Source organism: Stegostoma tigrinum, chromosome 4 (genome assembly GCF_030684315.1).
Source record: "Stegostoma tigrinum isolate sSteTig4 chromosome 4, sSteTig4.hap1, whole genome shotgun sequence".
NCBI classification, from domain to species: domain Eukaryota; kingdom Metazoa; phylum Chordata; class Chondrichthyes; order Orectolobiformes; family Stegostomatidae; genus Stegostoma; species Stegostoma tigrinum.
The window spans coordinates 96,454,655-96,473,822 of record NC_081357.1 but is presented as its reverse complement, the minus strand read 5'-3'; the positions used below and the strand labels follow the sequence as shown (position 1 = coordinate 96,473,822).

Sequence of the window (19,168 nt, the reverse complement as noted above, 5' to 3'; positions counted from 1 at the left end):
AAAAAGTAAATCAAGAACCCTCTTGAAATTCTTTAAGATCCTATAGTAATATTAAAAGAAGAATAGGGAGTTCTTCCAGGTGTTTTGACTAATATTTTTCCTTCAAATGAAAAATGTAGAAAGAGATTATCTGGTGGCAGTTTGAACTGTTGTAACTGCCCATGCATTTCCTATATTAAAACATTGATTTTGCTTTAGGTTTTAGCAAAGATTTTTGGCTCAGGTTGTGGATGAGGTTGTTGACTTGCTCGCCAAACTAGCATGTTTTTGCTCAGACATTTCATCATCATGCTAGGTAACATCAGCGAGGCCTTCGATGAAGCCATGTCATTCTACTCTGCTTGGAATTTTTACTGCCCAGTCGTTATGGTGAGTAGTATCATTTCCAGTTTTGATCTGTATGATTTGTAAATACAAACGCATACAGATCAAAACCAGAAATGACACTACTCACCATGGTGGACCAGACGGTATAAATTCCAAGCAGAGTAGAACGACATAGCTTTATCGAAGGCCTTGCTGATGATGATAGCTAGCATGATGATGAAATGTCTGAACAAAAACATGCCAGTTTGGCGAGCAAGTCAACAACCCCATTGATTTTGCTTCTTAAGTATGTAATTGACCATAAGGCCTTATGAGATATCCAGAGGCAACATAATATGATATGAAAGATATTTCTCCCATGTGCTTATATCTTTACTGTGTTTGCTATGTACTGATTAACATAAGTGCAGGATAGTGCACCGATAACTCACTTTGTATTCTTCAGTCTTCAGAAATTGAAGTGGAAACAAAAGTCCACTTATATGGGCACACTGCTGAAGTAACGAGTCTATGTGTTTGCAAACCGTACAGTATTCTAATCAGTGTCAGCAAGGATGGGACCTGCATTATATGGGATTTGAACAGGTACGTAAACATCCTTTAAACTACTACACCACGTGTTTAGGTATTTGATGTAGACACATCTATATCAATGAGTGAGAGAGAGAATGAGACAAAATCTTTTAGTCAGATGGTGGTGAATCTTTAAAATTCTCTACTCCAGAATTTGTGGAAGCTCAGTCTTTTAGTCTTTTGAGTATATTTAAAGTAGAGGTTGATAAATGTTTCATTATTAATGACACTAAGTCTTATAGGAGTATTCTGGGTAAAAGGAATTGAAGTATTCTATCAGCCATGCACGGGTGCGGGCTCAATGACATCTCAATGGCCAACTGGTTTTTCAATGAATGAAAAATGGGTGTTTGTGCAATGGGAGAAAAGACAAATAGGAGGCGGATGAAAGCGAGGGGCGAAGTTTGGGAAGTAAAGAGGGAAGATTGTCAGGGGGAGGAGAGATTATAAACCAGGAGATGACTATGACATTGATTAGAAGGGATAAAATAGGAAGCAAAGTAAGAATGAAAGGAGGGGGAGTTCCATTGGGTGATTTGTATTCAAATTCCACCTTAACTGGGGATGTTGCTGTGTGCATTAAACACTGGGAGGTGGTGAGTACTTCAGATGCAGTACTTATCCAAATAATTTTAGATGTATTGAGGGCTGCTGCATCTACCCCCTTTCAGACAGAGTTCCAGACTTTCACCCCTTCTGAGTAAACAAGATCTCTTCTCCTCTCATCCTTCTCCCAGTTACTTTACATGTTTGAAATAGTCCCTCCCTATCTAGGCTCTTAGAATTCTACAAACCTCACTCAAATTTCACCTCAAACTCTCCTGTTTCAAAAAAAAGCCCTCCAGCCTATCCAGCATTTCCTCATAGTCAACGTTCTCTTTTCCTGACAACATCCTTGCAAATCTGTTTGTTCTTTTATATCCTTGTAATACGGTTACCCAGTAATTTATAACGTGCTAAATTGTGTAATAGGTAGGGATACTTCACCATGACTAATGCAAAACTTAAATATGTCTACAATTGTAACTTTGTTTGAAGACAGTGAATTGTGAAGTAATTGTTTACAGCTCTTGAGAACTTCTGTCTCTTTGCCCTGCAGGTTGTGCTATGTTCAAAGCTTAACAGGACATAAAAGCCCAGTGACAGCAGTTTCTACAAGTGAGACAACTGGTGATAGTGCGACAGTTTGTGATTCTGGTAACATTCTTCTCTATTTGTCAGATTATGGATACTTCATTGTTATTTTTGACAGAGAATGCAATGTGAACTGTTCCCAGGTTATCATTGGCTTATTTTAGCCATTTACAGAAGGCTGTATAAATTGTGTGGATATAATTCTCCATTTTCACTCCTTCCCCTTCACTTCAGTGACAAATTTCAAGAATGATTGCCATTTAAAAATTGGAAATGTCATGATGATGTGGCAATGGCACATTGGGATAGTTCAACGGTTATATTACTCTGAAACTGGCTGTTGAAAAGGATCGGGGAAACCATAAATATGAAATAAAGTACAGAATAAAACCAAAGGAAGAACCATTAACTAGCCCTTTGTTGAAACGCCTTTGTTTTCTCCAAGGGTGCAGGTTGGGTTTCCTGAGTCTTTCAGTATCAGTGAGCACAGCAGTTGTGCTCTGTAATGTGAGTTCCCTGAGAAATTATTATAATTGTACAATTTTTTTTCCAGTTGGTGGTGGTAGTGACCTGAGGCTGTGGACAGTAAATGGAGATCTCAGTGGCCATGTACACTGTCGAGAAATAATTTGCTCAGTAGCTTTTTCCAATCAACCTGAAGGTGTATCTGTCAATGTTATTGCTGGAGGGCTAGAAAATGGTGTGGTAAGGTCAGTAATATATTTCTTAATAATGTACTTCTCTACTTAAGCTGTAGCTGTCTTATATTTCTGTGCCAGTTCCTAGCTTGAAACAGAATGTCTAGGATTATGCACAAACAATTAATTTAGTAAAGTCTAAAAATATAACTTGTTCCTTCAGAGTGAATACCCTGTAGCACATCTGTAATATTTGAATGATTAAAACTCTTCCTAGCAAGTATTTACCTCCTCCTTATGAAATTAAAGAAAGCATGTTTTGATAATGGACTCTTAATTATCTCCATATTTTGATCAAGTAATCCTCTAGGTTCCTCTAACTGTAAAGTACATTTGGTCTTTGCTCTATGTGTGGAACGCAGAAGTATCTAAATAATATATCACCCAAAAATATACTTCCTTAACTCTTTGCCATTTGCATTGTAATGATTTACAGGTAGATGTATATATTAAAACTTACGTACATGTTGTGTTTCAGTTATGTGAGGATTATGTTATGGTCCTGAATTGCCAAAAATGGGATTGACCAGTTCTGAGGCACACATTTTCTTGCACTGGCAGCCAATGGTGTTGAGCTGTGTTGATGTTTACATGGGAATCACTATCTCCTACTCATCTCCTTTAAATAGGTTACTGTGCAAAAATGTTTTGGCTTGCATGCGTATTTGGTCGATTTGTAAAACCTAGTGAGGAAGTTATACTGGAACAGAAATGTTTAATTGTTACTGTACAAAACCATAAATAAAACTCTGTATTGAACTGATACTTCTGATACTAAAGCATTGATGGTCCAACTATTGGGCACTATTCCAGAGAGAGATTGATGAGAGATCTTGAGTCAGTTCCCATGGACAAAATATCCAGATCTGCACTGACAAGCAGCAAATAATATTTTGTTATGCAAGTATTAAGCAATGACCATCCCTAAAAGGAAAGGCGCTCCCCTCTTCTTGACATGCATTACTATCTAATTCTCGATAGTAGAATCAACGTCATATTCACCAGAGTGCCGTACATTGGATTGGCTCTTAATAAAAACTTTGTTCAAAAAGATAGGGATAATAGAGGCATTGCAACCAGGAAGGAGAAGTGAGAAATTAAAATAATGCAGGTCATTGAGCCCATGGTTTACAAGTGGTGTACTGCCACAAGGTGAGAAGTGTGCCACCAAGTTTTCGGGGAACAGTGCCATTTTACCTGTGCATCAGGGTTGCATCTGTGCTTCCAATCTCCACCGGAGTCTGTTTCTATTATTGAAGGCAGTATTTGCTGATGCCAGGCGCCCCCGTGCACATTGCCAGAGCCTCCGTAGATCAAAAGGCTCTGTGTCTACTAGCGGGCCCGGGTTTCCTGCTAACAAGGTAAATTGCAATTTGCTGTCATCCGTTCTTCATAGATAATAGAAATGGTTGAATTGAGCAGATTTTGAAAATGTCTGTGTTCAGCCAAAGACATTGTATTTTTACCAGTGGATTTGAAACACTAATGTTTCTGATCCTTCTTTAGCTTATTGTGTGCACTGTGTTGCAAATTTCCTCTAGTTAGGCCATACCCACCTCTTCCCCTCTGTATGTATTTATGAGCTCCCTTCCCCCTCTCCATTTCTGAAGAAGGGTCTTGACCCGAAACCTCAACTTTCCTACTCCTCTGAATGCTGCCTGGCCTGCTGTGTTCCTCCAACTCCGCACAGTATTGTCTCTGACTCCAGCATCAGTGGTTCTTGCTATCTTTAATTGAAAGAAGATTCATTTATTGAAGGAGGCAGGTGACTGATTAACATAACTGCAGGTTTTGAGGATGCTTCAAACAGGGTCAATAAGAGTGGTATGTTTGATGTAGACTCTATGAAATTTAGCAAGACTTTTATGTTCTACGAGGCGGTGCGGATGTGGTGGGGTGGGATGGGGTGGTGTTGGGGACTGTGACGTTGATAGCACAGTGGCAAATTAGTTCTAGAATTGACTCAGATGAAGGAAAGAAAGGGTAATGCTAATTGGGAGATTATTTCCAATGGAATTGTACGTGGGATCTAGATCACTTGCTTTTCATGATATATGCTAGTGATTTTGGGTTGAATGTAGGGATTATAGTTAGAAAGTTGACGCACAAATTAGCAGTGTAGCTTTTATAATAAACGAGAAAGCTGTAAACCTGGGAAACTCTAGAGAGTCCTGTCAGATGAATAGGGCAGCAAAAAATGAGATCCTCAATTCACAGAAGGTTAAAGTAATGTACTTGGGGAAGACTAACAAGGCACGGAAGGAGACTATTTGACTCATTGTGTTTGTGCCAACTCCATGCAACAGCAATTCACCAACTGTCACTCTCCTGCCTTTTCGCCGTAATCTGCAAATATTTGATAATGACACAATTACTTTTTGAAAACTGTTTTGGAAATCCTCTTCCACCACGTTTCCATGTAGCACACTCCAGGTCCTAATCACTCATTGTTTCCATATATCTCCATTGATTCTTCTGCCAGTCATTGCCCTCTGACATAATTCTTTGACTAATGGGAACATTTTCTCCGCACCTTTCCTGCCTAGACATTTCATAATTTTAAAGATTTCTACAGAATATCATCTTAATTTTTCTCCAAGCAGAATAGCCTCAGTATCTCCGATCCAACTACATAACTGAAGTTTCTCATTCCCAGATTCATTCTCAAGAATATTTTCTGCAGTCTCTAAAGCCTTCACATTTTTCTAAACTACGGTGCTCAGGAGCCAAGTGAGTGTCTTATATAGGTTTATCATAACTTGCTTACTCTTCCACTCCATGTCCAGGATCCGTTATTCCACCAGTCTTTGTCCTTTTGAAGTTTAATGTTCCTCCTTGCAGCTCTCAAATGTTACTATGTTTTGTATCATCTGCACGTTTTGATATTGTGCCCTGTATACCAAAGATAGATCATTAATATCAAACAGAGCTGGAGTTGAAATACCTACTTCTGAGCAACAAATCACAAACTTTCCTCTAAGCTAAATAACAATTGTTCATTATGACTGTTTCTCATCAAGATAATCAACTATTGGAGTTCATGAAAAAAGATGACCTTTTGACATTAATGGGGGGGAGTAAGCACAATACACACTGCAAGGCACTACATTTGAACTTAGGTAGTCATAAACTAGAGATTCTACATTTATTTGCAAAGGATTCACTAGCTCAGCAATTTAAAATTTTCTTGGATCCCAGTTGATTCAGAATCTCTTTGTTTACAACTCTGTTCTCCCCCACCCTCTTTCTTAATTCTCCAAACCCCATTGCAGCCCTCGATCCACATTGCCTCCAAATCTGGCAGTTGAAGTGCTAGATGCAGCAAAAGGTTCTTTTCACCCATGCAAAGGCCCCCACCACCAGCCCTTCTGGAAATGGCTCCTGAACCCAGTGCTGGCAAAAATCAGCATCTAGCTTCCCAACTCAGCATTAATAAAAGTTGGCACCTGACTGTAAGACCATAAGTGCAGGAGCAGGCCATTTGGTTGTGCTGCCATTCAACTGGACCATTGTTGAGCTGATAACCCTCTAATTTGCTTTACTGCGTTTTCCCCCTGATCTTTGCTACCTTTTACTGAATAGTGACCATAACTGCCTCACATTCTACATAGCTATGGAGGAGGAGAGGATTAGGCAAAATGGGAGGATATTTAATTGGGGAAGAGGAAACTATGATGCGATTAGGCATGAGTTAGGAAGCATGGACTGGGAGCAATTGTTCCATGGTAAAGGCACTATAGACATGTGGAGACTGTTTAAGGAACAGTTGTTGCGAGTGATGAATAAATATGTCCCTCTGAGACAGGCAAGAAGGGGTAAGATAAAGGAACCTTGGATGACGAGAGCGGTGGAGCTTCTCGTCAAAAGGAAGAAGGTAGCTTACATAAGGTGGAGGAAGCTAGGGTCAAGCTCAGCTCTAGAGGATTACAGGCAAGCGAGGAAGGAGCTCAAAAATGGCCTGAGGAGAGCCAGGAGGGGGCACGAGAAAGGCTTGGCAGAACGGATTAGGGAGAACACAAAGGCATTTTACACTTATGTGAGGAATAAGAGAATGGTCAAAGAAAGAGTAGGGCCGATCAGGGATAGCATAGGGAACTTGTGTGTGGAGTCTGAGGAGGTAGGGGAAGCCCTAAATGAGTTTTTTGCTTCTGTCTTTACGAAAGAAACGAACTTTGTAGTGAATGAAAACTTTGAAGAGCAGGTGTGCAGCTGGAATGGATAGAGATAGAGGAAGCTGATGTGCTGAAAATTTTGTCAAACATTAAGATTGACAAGTCGCCAGGCCCGGACCAGATTTGTCCTCGACTGCTTTGGGAAACGAGAAATGTAATTGCTTCGCCACTTGCGAAGATCTTCGCATCCTCGCTCTCTACTGGAGTCATACCTGAGGACTGGAGAGAGGCAAATGTAATTCCTCTCTTCAAGAAAGGAAATAGGGAAATCCCCAGCAATTACAGACCAGTAAGTCTCACGTCTGTGTTAGAAAGGATTCTAAGGGATAGGATTTATACCATCTGGAAGAGCATGGCTTGATTAAATGCAGTCAACACGGCTTTGTGAGGGGCAGGTCATGCCTCACAAACCTTATCGAGTTCTTTGAGGATGTGACTAGAAAAGTTGATGAGGGTCGAGCTGTGGATGTGGTGTATATGAACTTCAGCAAGGCATTTTATAAGGTTCCCCATGGTAGGCTCATTCAGAAGGTCAGGAGGAATGGGATACAGGGGAACTTAGCTGTCTGGATGCAGAATTGGCTGGCCAACAGAAGACAGCGAGTGGTAGTAAAAGGAAAATATTCTGCCTGGAAGTCAGTGGTGAGTGGTGTCCCACAGGGCTCTGTCCTTGGGCCTCTATTGTTTGTAATTTTTATTATTGACTTGGATGAGGGGATTGAAGGATGGGTCAGCAAGTTTGCAGATGACACGAAGGTTGGAGGTGTCGTTGACAGTTGGCTGTTGTAGGCTGCAGCGGGACATTGGCAGGATGCAGAGATGGGCTGAGAGGTGGCAGATGGAGTTCAACCTGGATAAATGCGAGGTGATGCATTTTGGAAGGTCGAATTTGAAAGCTGAGTACAGGATTAAGGATAGGATTCTTGGCAGTGTGGAGGAACAGAGGGATCTTGGTGTGCAGATACATAGATCCCTTAAAATGGCCACCCAAGTGGACAGGGTTGTTAAGAAAGCATATGGTGCTTTGGCTTTCATTAGCAGGGGGATTGAATTTGAGTCGTGAGATCTTGTTGCAGCTCTATAAAACTTTGGTTAGACCACACTTGGAATACTGTGTCCAGTTCTGGTCGCCCTATTATAGGAAAGATGTGGATGCTTTGGAGAGAGTTCATTGGAGGTTTACCAGGATGCTGCCTGGACTGGAGGGCTTATCTTATGAAGAGAGGTTGACTGAGCTTGGACTTTTTTCATTGGAGAAAAGGAGGAGGAGAGGGGACCTAATTGAGGTATACAAGATAATGAGAGGCATAGATAGAGTTGATAGCCAGAGACTATTTCCCAGGGCAGAAATGGCTAACACGAGGGGACATAGTTTTAAGGTGGTTGGAGGAAAGTATAGAGCGGATGTCAGAGGCGGGTTCTTTACACAGAGAGTTGTGAGAGCATGGAATGCGTTGCCAGCAGCAGTTGTGGAAGCAAGGTCATTGGGGACATTTAAGAGACTGCTGGACATGCATATGGTCACAGAAATTTGAGGGCGCATACGTGAGGATCAATGGTCGGCACAACATTGTGGGCTGAAGGGCCTGTTCTGTGCTGTACTGTTCTATGTTTTATGTTCTAAAAATCAACCTGTCTCAGTCTTGAATATGATTAATGACCCAGCCTCTGTAGCCATCTGGAGTAAAGAATTCCACATATACAAATCTCCGAGAGTGCAAATTCTTCCTCATCTGTCTTAAATGAGGGACTCTTTACCCTGACATGTTACCCTTTGGATCTAGACACCCCCACAAGGGAAAACAACCTTGTCAAGCCTACTAAGAATCTTCTTCCCTGAGGAAGGGTCACTGGACCAGAAACATTAACTGATTTTTCTTCTCAGATGCTGCCAGACCTGCTTAGCTTTTTCAGCAGCTTCTGTTTTTGTAAGAATCTTTTCTGTTTCAGTATAGTCACCTTTCATTCTTTTAAACCATAGTGAGTAGAGGTTCAATGTTCTCAACCTCTCCCGGTAAGAAAAGCCTTCCATATAGAGTCAGAGCTGTACAGCATGGAAACAAACCCTTTGAACCGACGCATCCATGTCGACCAGATATCCTAAATTAATCTAGTCCCATCTGCCAGCATTTGGCCCATATCCTAGCAATAACCATTTGGCTCAGCCTATTCAGCCTCTCCCTATAGCTCAAACTGTCCAACCCTGGCAACATCCTTGTAAATATTTTCTGAATTCTTTCAAGTTTCACAACATTCTTCCGATAGCAGGGACACTAGAATTACAGATAATAAAGTGTGAAGTTGGATGAACACAGCAGGCCAAGCAGATTCTCAACAGCACAAAAGCTGACGTTTCGAGCCTAGACCCTTCTTCAGAGAGGGGCATGGGGTGAGGCTTCTGGAATAAATAGGGAGAGAGGGGGAGGTGGACCGAAGATGGAGAGAAAAGAAGATAGGTGGAGAGGAGAGTACAGGTGGGGAGGTAGGGAGGGGCTAGGTCAGTCCAGGGAAGACGGACAGGTCAAGGAGGTGGGATGAGGTTAGTAGGTAAGAAATGGAGGTGCGGCTTGGGGTGGGAGGAAGGGATGGGTGAGAGGAAGACCAGTTTAGGGAGGCAGAGACAGGCTGGGCTGGTTTGGGATGCAGTGGGGGGAGGGGATGAGCTGGGCTGGTTGTGTGATGCAGTGGGGGGAGGGGACGAACTGGGCTGGTTTTGCGATGCGGTGGGGGAAGGGGAGATTTTGAAGCTGGTGAAGTCCACATTGATACCATTGGGCTGCAGGGTTCCCAAGCGGAATATGAGTTGCTGTTCCTGCAACCTTCAGGTGACATCACTGTGGCACTGCAGGAGGCCCATGATGGACATGTCATCTAAAGAATGGGAGGGGAAGTTGAAATGGTTCGCGACTGGGAGGTGCAGTTGTTTATTGTGAACCGAGCGGAGGTGTTCTGCAGAGCGGTCCCCAAGCCTCCGCTTGGTTTCCCCAATGTAGAGGAAGCCACTTTGGGTACACTTAACCCAATACGTTAACTCTTCCTTCACAGAAGCTGCCAGACCTGTTGAGCTAATCGAACAACTTTATTTATGTTCCTCTTCACTGTGGAACACTCTGACAGTTATTTAGTAGCCTGATGTGGCATAAGTACTGCCTTATCAAATGACTTTTGGAAATTCAAATATATTGAAACTACTGGTTCCTCCTCTTCTAACCTCATTCCCACCTCAAAGTGGGCATAATCTCACTTTCATGGAGCCATGCTGACTTTGCTTGATCATATTTCTTAAATGCTCTCTTACATCCTTTATAATTGTCTCTAACATTTTCCCAATAACAGCTGGTATTGACCTGATGGGTCTTTTTCTGTGTTGTAGGTCTCTATGAAACTTGTGGCAGATGGACTCTAAGATTTTCCTAATGACAGGTTCCATATACCAGTCTCCACTGTTGCTCGGTTCTGTCAGCTGTCATTGCTAGAATTTATTTTCATAACTGCTGATTGCTCCTCCTTATTTCCTTCCATTCTACTTAGTTACAGAGGGGCAATTAATCCCTTAATGACTGCCCCAGTGAATGAAATTTAAAACATTTGAGGACAGATTCACCCACCACTTCTTTTTTTCACCATTGGATTAATGTATGTCATTTTCTAACAGTGTGGAAATCCATTATTTCATAATTATTTTTCAGTAGATCCTTTCCTGTGACATTAGAGATGAAACTGCTTTATTGTGCAGTACTAAATCGAAAATAGTTTAGTCTCCAGTTGATTCTACGACATATTGCTCCAAACTGTCAAAAAATCACATTCTATAAATTAGTCTTGCAGGGATGCACAGAGGCTCAGTCATTAAGGCTGTTGCCTCACTGCCAGGGAATTGGGTTCAATTCCAGCCTCAGGTGACTGTCTATATGGAGTTTGCATGTTCTCCCCATGTCTGCATGGGTTTCCACCAGGTGCTCTGGTTTCCCCCCTCAGTACAGAAAAGTGCAGGTTAGGTGGATTGACCATGCTGAATTGCCCCATAGTGTCCAGGTCAGGTGGAATCACCATGGTAAATGTGGGGTTATGGGGATAAGTTGGAGGGCTGGGTCTAGGTGGGATACTTTTCAGTGCGGACTCAGCGGACTGAATTAGCTCTTTTTGAAGGGTGGGGGCTCTATAACTATCTTGGCCAATTTAATGGTCCTGTCTATGTAAAGATTAAAGTTAACTACAAATTTATTTCGAACTCCAAAAATATCATCTTTATTACTCTATCCAAATAAGTAGGACGTGTAGTAAAATAGTAGATTGCTTATTTCAAGGGGTTGGAGTATAAGAATAGGGAAGTCTTACTGCAACTGTCCAAGGTACTAGTGACTATATCTTCAGGCCCAACCGTCTTCAGCTGCTAATTCAATGACCAACCCTCCAAGATAAGTTCAGAAGTCAGGGTGTTTGCTGATTGCGCAATGTTCAGCACCATTTGCAACTCCACAGATACTGAAGTACCCATGCTCAAATGCAGCAAAATCTAGACAGTATGCAGGCATAGTCTGACAAGTGGCAAGTAACACTCAAGCCACACAAATGCCAGGCTATGACCACCGTAAGAGACAATCTAACCACAGCCCCATGACATTCAGTGGTGTTACAATACTGAATTCCCCAGTATCAACATCCTTGGGGTTACCATTGACCAGAAACTCAACTGAACTTGCCACATAAATATAATAGCTACAAGAGTAGGTCAGAGGCTAGGAATAGTGCGGTGAGTGATTCATTACCTGACTCTCCAAAGCCTATCCATTATCTACATACCACAAGTAAGGAGTGTGATGGAGTACCAATCAGTTGCCTGGATGGGTGCATCTCCAACAATATGCAAGAAGTTTGACACAATTGAAAACAAAGTGTACGTGATGTGCACCACAGTCACAAACATCCACTTCCTCCTCCACCAACATTCAGTTGCAGCAGAATGTACTATCTATAAGATACACTGCAGAAAAACACCAAAGATCCTCACATAGCACCTTCCAAACCTACAACCACTTCGATCTAGAATGACAAAGCCGATAGTTTTGCATGGGAACACTACCACCCACAAGTTCCACTCACTCACCACCCTGACTTGGAAATGTATCACCATTCCTTCACTGTTGCTGGTTCAAAATCCTGGAATTCCCTCCCTGATGGCATTGTAGGTCAACCCATAGCAGGTGGTCTGCAGTGGTTCAAGAAGGCAGCTCATCACCACCTTCTCAAGGGCAACTTGAGACAAGCAATAAATACTGGCCAGCCAGTGGTACCCACATCCCACAAATGAAGTTTAAAATAAATCAAGAGTACTGAGAGTAATTTTGTTCCCCTTATTTAAAGAAAGGTATTATTTCATTTGAAAGCAGTTCAGAGAATGCTCACTAGATTGATCCCAGGTATGGAGAGATTAAACAGGGTGGAACTCCGCTCACTAGAGTTTAGAAGAATAAATGGTGATTTCATTCAGACATACAGGATTAACAAAAGGCTTGAAAGGATATTCCCACTCATAGGAGAGTCTAGGACATGAGGGCATATGGAGAGAGTCTGTCAATAAAAGTGCGCAAATTTAAGAATGATGTGAGTAGGAATTTCTTCTGGTGTTGTGTCTTTGGAACTTCTTGTCGCAGACAGCTGTGGGGCAGAGTCCTTGGCCATATTTAAGGCAGACGTGGATTCTTGAGCAGTAGGGAAATCAAGGATTATTGGGAAAGGTAGGAAACTGGATGTGAAGAGTGTTGGATCACCCATGATCCTACTGAATAGCAGAGCAAGCATGACGGATGAAGGGCTTGCTCCTATTCCTATTTTATAAGAATCGCAGAATCCCTACAGTGTGGAAACAGGCCCTTCAGCCCAACAAGTCCACACTGACCCTCGGAGCATCACACCCAGACTCATCCACCTATAACCCACCTAATCTAAACATCCCTGAACACTATGGGCAATTTAGTAAGAGATCTTAGTGATTGAGAAATTTGATACAAGCACGTTGTATTGTACATTAGCTTTGCAAATATTTCATTGACTGTCACTAAGTTGCCCTTTAGCTGTTCATTTATAAAACCGTTCTAATGTTTAAATCTTTCCTCTACCTGTGGACCCAGTAAATTCCTTTATCCATGTATTTGGGCAGTTATTTACTGTAATGATAAAAATGACAAGTACGAATTCTTACTTCTGAATACTTCTGTGCCACTCAGGCTATGGAGTACGTGGGACCTGAAGCCTGTTAGGGAAATTACTTTCCCAAAATCAAACCGGCCTATTGTCAGGTAAGATTGAGCAAAATACTTTGAAAACATATACTGTTAAATATCAACAAAACCTGGTTTAGTATGAATTTACATAAGTTCCCTTCTCATGGACTTATTCATTTGTATTGTAATGTATAGAAGATGCTATATTTTATATCAAAATTTCCCAACTATGTAAGTATGCCCATGTGGCTACTCATGGCCACCATCTTTGTCTGTAGGAAGTAAGAGGAATTGAAAGAGAAGTTGTTGAGGGTGAGGACGATCACTGTGAAAAGCTATCAGTTTTACGAATCACAAACTGTTGGTAGAAGTAAACTCGACTGTTGAATTATTTCAGTTGTTTCCAGCTACTCATCCAAAACAATCAGAATACAATGCAGCTGAACTTACATTGAATGTATATAAAATCTAAGATAAAATAAAAACTAACACCCCAACATTTCTGATACTGTAACTAGTTGCTCTTCTCATCACTTTTATTCATCTCCCTATGTATTTTTATACTTCACACTATAGTTTACAGTCTTTACACCTGCTCTTCTCTAGTACCACTCATCAACCATGTGAGAATGACTGCATGTATCAATCAATTTCTTCTCAGTCCCAGTGAGTGTATGTAGCCCCATTTCAGTACCTCTGGTGTTGGGGAAGTATGGGTAAGATCATGAATCGTCCAGTACATGCCATGTTCATTCTCTGAGTGATCTCCCTCCCCATGCCCCTACCTTCCCCCTACTGCTCTAATCCCACTGCAACATAAATATGCATGTGACTTGCTTCCATGTCTTTAACTATTGTGATAATGATGGGTGTTGGCTGAATCTCAGCCATTTTTTTTCTTCAGTCTGTTGGAATTCGCCAACAAGTACAGCAAAGTCAGAGAATAGTAACTGCTGTTTGGATACCAGGCTGAACTATGCTACCATTATTTGGTGCCTGTCTGACACTAACATGCTTTCATGAGACAGCTCTGCAATGTCTAGATACACACATGCACAAATCTGTTTCTCAACAGCTAGAAATCTATATCTTTGGGATCCCTCTTTCACTAGCCACTTTCTTAAAAATAGCTAACCAAAACTTGCATGTATATCACTTACATATATCTTTCATAATTTTGGGATGTCACAAAGCAACTTACAGCCATTAAAAGTACTTATGATGTGTCATCTTTGTGGTAATGTAGAAAATACAGTGGCCAAAACCTCCCTACAAGAGCATTATGATAATTAAATCATCAGTTTTAATGTGAGTTAAATATTGGCTAGAACACCAGGGAGAACTCTGCTGAACTCTGATGCCATGGAATCATTTACATTCACCTTCAGCACTGAAATCCTTGCCTATATAAATTATAGGCAGTAGTGTCTCAAGTGTCAACCCACTGCCACAGAAGGCTGTGGAGACCAGGTCATTGAGTACATTTAAGACTGAGATAGATAGGTTCTTGATTATCAAGGGGATCAAGGGTTGCAGGAGAATATGGTCAAGAAACTTATCAGCTATGATTGAGTGACGCTGCAGACTCGATGGGCCGCATGGCCTAATTTCTGCTCCTTTGTCTTATGGTCTTATGGAATGAGATGTGAACCTATGACCTCCTTACATAGAGGTAAGTCAAATGCTGAATGAGCTGGAGTTAATTTTACCAAACATTTAAACTAATGTTCAGTACGAAAGATTACCTAACAAAGTCCAAGGTGCTTGAGGACTTTCAGAACTAACTAAGAAATTGAGTCAGATCAATTCAGTTTTAACCTCTATCCTCCAGGGAATCCCTTTAATTCACAAAGGACCCTGACGGTTGCGAGGCAGAATCAGTAATTGCACAATACAGTGCATATGCTGCACGCTGATGGAAAACATTGCTGTAAAATATGGTGAGTGTAGCTGGTTTTAAAAAAAATTTACTAGAGGACAGTCAGTCAGTCTTCATGGAAGTGGACTCCAGCAATAAGATGTTATTCTTCAGGAGAGGAGAAAATTACCAGGAAAGTGAAGGAGAAAATATTTGTGCTGATAGCCAAAATGTTAGGTAAAATCCTGAGTTAAACATCTGGCATTTTTTTGACAAATGTGCTTTTGACTTTGATAGTTATATTCCCTCTTGTGTTCTACAGTCTCACATTTTCCTGTGATGGCCATCATCTCTACACGGCAAACAGTGATGGTACTGTGATAGCCTGGTGTCGTAAGGACCAACAACGGATGAAGCTCCCTATGTTTTATTCCTTCCTGAGCAGTTACGCTGCTGGCTGAAGACTTAAATTGGGTTTCTTTATACCAATCACTGTGCACATTTAGAACTTTCAGTGCTCTTGGCGTGAAGTTGAGGTGGAGAAATAAAGCATTCCTCTCCTCAGTTGTATATATTCTAAATGAAAAAGATGTTTGCAAAAGGAGCAAGTGATTTTCAGCAGAACAAGATGGAATATGGAAACACATCCGTGGAGCAATTTTTATCATTATAGTCTGTTGCCTTCCTGCCCATAATGGGAATCCTTGACTTGTTGCATATGCAGTTCTTCAAAGTACTACCAGTTTCAAATGGGCAACCTAAAACTCAGTTGCGCCAAGTTCAGTTTGAAATTATGCAATGTATCTGGTTGATAATTTTACACAGTGCAATATTTTCTACTTCTGAATCTATATCAAGTTTGACATACAATGAGCATGAGACCAAGCAGTTTAATGAGGTACGAGAACAGAATCAATTACGTAACGGAGCATGGAATGATGATATAAAAGCACCTTAAACCAATTTCTGTGCACAGCATCTATCTGCGACTGCCTTGAATGTTTTTCATCTTTGTAAGTGCTGGCGTTTCTCATACCTTTTTCTTGAAAATGATTCTGTCATCTAAATAATTTTGACATGAAGCAGTTTGTTCCTTCCCTTTACTTTTCATAAGTAACAATGAGCAGACAGATTTATTTTGCTGGTGCTTGCCAGATTGCATGGAAAGAGACATGTATCTTAAAGCAAATGGATATAAGAAATTCTACGCAGAAAATTATGTTGGCTTTATTGAAAATACAGTACTGGTGTCAATTAAGTTGTTTATGGTTAAACTGTAACCCACTCGTGTTAAATACATGACTATTTATTTAACTGGGAGGCACATGATCCCAACTTTGTCTGCTGTTTTCCCTCTGAAAGTTGTCTTTTGATTACTGTTCTTAAATATATTTAAAAATAAGGAGTTGAAAAGTCTGCATTTTGCAAGTATTTTGGAGAAAGTGAGGTAGTTTGTCATTTGTTTTGCTAATATTTAAAACTTTAGCAAATAAATTTAAGAAGTTTATGAAACCATTGTTTCTCAGACTTTGAACGTTAGCATTCGCTGTCTTTTGTACTTCCATTCCTTACATATCTGTACAAACTATTGTGATGAATATTTGAGCATTAAATTAACTATAATCTGTAAATACTTTCTGTTCTTGACGGTTTATTCTATTAATTCTGTTTTGATAACGTTTAAAATCAAGTTAATTTAAAATTCTTGAAACCAGTGTTCCACAGATTTTGAAATTTTGCACATACATGCTGGCCCTTGTTGATATTAGCTGATCTCAGTGAGAAAACGTTAATGGTATTTGGATGGGTAGTTGAGAGGGGTGAAAGAAAGTGAGTTGCTCAAAAGAGGAATGAATTGCAGAGGGACAAGGGCATAGGCCAAGGTGTCATATGCTTATAGCTAAACAACAGTTTGGGGAGATAGTAGCATATTGTTAATATTGCTGGATAATCTAAAGCCCAATGTTTGGGAACATGGATTTAAATTCTACAATGGCAGATGGAAAATTTTGAATTCAGCAAAATCTGGAATTAAAGCTAGCCTAAAGGCAACCGATTAACTAATCATTGTTAAGCATCAATTTGGTTCATTAATGGCCTTAAGGGGAAGAAATCTGTTGCCCTTACCTGGTCTGGCCTACATGTGACTCTAGACCTACAGCAATGTGATCGAATCCTAACTGTTCTCTGAAATTGCCTAGAGTTTCATCCAAATCAAGAGCAACTCGGGATGGGCAACAAATGCCAGCCTTGCCAGCCCTACAAGAATAAAGAGGTGACAGAAGATAGTCTGGTGGTAATGTGTTATTTAGTAGAAGGGTATCATCATTCCTCCACCAGGTCTTAATTAAAGCCAAAGTGTTTGTATAATCATCCACAATAATTTCATGGATGGCAATGGCCGTGTTAACATCATAACAAGAATTGGGAATGGAGAGAATCATAAGGTCGCGGAGCCACAGGATTTGTCACTCTTTAGCCCCTTGAGCTTTTACAGTACTTACCTTAATTTCCACATTCTTATTAGCCCCAGTTATCTTCTATTTCTGGTAAGTAACCTGCATCCACCTTTATGGTAGGAGGTACCAAATAATTGTTCAGTGCATCTTATATCCTCATTTCCCATGATAATCGTTCCTGCCTTTGCTTCTGAGAAACTCAACACTTAACTTTTTTTTTACTCTTTTTTTACATACTTGTGAAATCTGACAATCTCTGTTTACACTCCTGCCTACTTTACTTTCATATTTTACTTTTTCCCTTGTCATTTATCTTTTGATCGTCCTTTGGTTTCTTTATAATCCTCAAACTGTACTATTTTTCTTTGCAAAGTTAAAGCTTCTTGTGATTCTTTCTTACTAGATATTTGTTTCAAGGAACTTTATTTTTGAACATTTTTAATTATTTCTTTAAATATTTTTCACAGTTTACTTATCACCGTAGCTTTTGGTTTATTTAACCAATCAACTTTAGCTTGCTGTTCTGTAACAGTTATGTAACTGTTCATTTAAATTTAAAATTCTTAAAGAATTTGGTTTTCCACTTTCATGGGGAATTCCATAAAACCATAGAAATAATAGCGCAGAAAGTGGCCATTTAGCCCATGTTTGTGCTGGCCAAAAGAGAACCAGTCACCCATTCTAATCCCAACTTCTAGCACCTGGTCTGTACCTTGCAAGTTCTAGCACTTTAAATACAGATCCGAGTACCTTTTAAATGAGTGAGGGGGTTTCTGCATCCACCACTAAACCAGATGAGTTCCAGACAGCTATAACCTTGTAGGTTAAAAGATTTTTCCTCCTGTCCCCTGTAATCCTCCTACTGATCACCTTAAACTTGTGCCAACCGATAATTGTCCTCTCAACTAGATTTTTTTCCGTACTGCTTCAGTGTCTGAGGAGTCATGAATGTTGCCAAACATTGTGCAAACATCCGTGAACATGCCCACCTCTGACCTTATGATGGAGAGAAAGTTGTTGACGCTACCTCGGCCCTCATAATTGTGTATGCTTCAATTAAGTCACACTTGGGCTTGGTTCTAGTGAAAACAACCCTAGCCTATCTAATCTTTCTTCATAGCTGCATTATCAAGTCCTGGCAATATTCTTGTAAATTTCCTCCTGTATTCTTTCCAAGTTTTTTTTTTGCCCCTTGTAATGCAATAACTACAAATTTACATGAGATTTTAGCTGTGGATACACCAGTGTTTTAGGCAGTTCGAGCAGTATACCTTTGCTTTTGTATTTTATACTTGCTCAGTAAAGGAAAGCATTCCATATACTTTCTTTATTATGTACCTGTAGACATTCACTCTAAGATCTCCCACTTCCTCCCCTCAGTATTCTCATCTTCATTGTATATACCTGAGCTTTCTTCACCTTTCCCAAAAAACATTCCCTTACACTTCTCTGGATTGAATTCCATTTACTACTTTTCACCAAATCAACCAGAATTTTGGTTTTGTTTTATTCACTCATAGAATATGGATATTTTTGAGTGGACCATCATTTATTGCCCATCCCTAGTTGCTCTCTAAGGGGAAGTTGAGCTGCCATTTTGATGTACTTCTGCTCGGGAAGGCAGATCATGGAGGGAAATTTCAGGATTTTGACACAACACTAAGGAATTCATATATTTCAAAGTTGGGATGATGAATGACTTGGATGAGAGCTTGGAGATGGC

At 40.5% G+C, this 19,168-nt stretch overlaps 1 protein-coding gene across 2 annotated transcripts in view; it reads left to right on the top strand.

Annotated features, from left to right (window-relative positions):
* The window catches only part of lyst (lysosomal trafficking regulator), a 298,945-nt gene extending 282,359 nt beyond the window's left edge, over positions 1-16,586 (top strand). For both annotated transcript variants that reach the window (XM_059645552.1, XM_048530826.2), the window contains 5 exons: positions 773-912; positions 2,000-2,097; positions 2,588-2,744; positions 13,132-13,203; positions 15,309-16,586. In XM_059645552.1, the coding sequence (XP_059501535.1) occupies positions 773-912; positions 2,000-2,097; positions 2,588-2,744; positions 13,132-13,203; positions 15,309-15,447 (606 nt within the window). In that variant the 3' untranslated portion in view covers positions 15,448-16,586. The remainder of the gene's footprint in view (positions 1-772; positions 913-1,999; positions 2,098-2,587; positions 2,745-13,131; positions 13,204-15,308) is intronic.
* Positions 16,587-19,168: the final 2,582 nt, after the last annotated feature.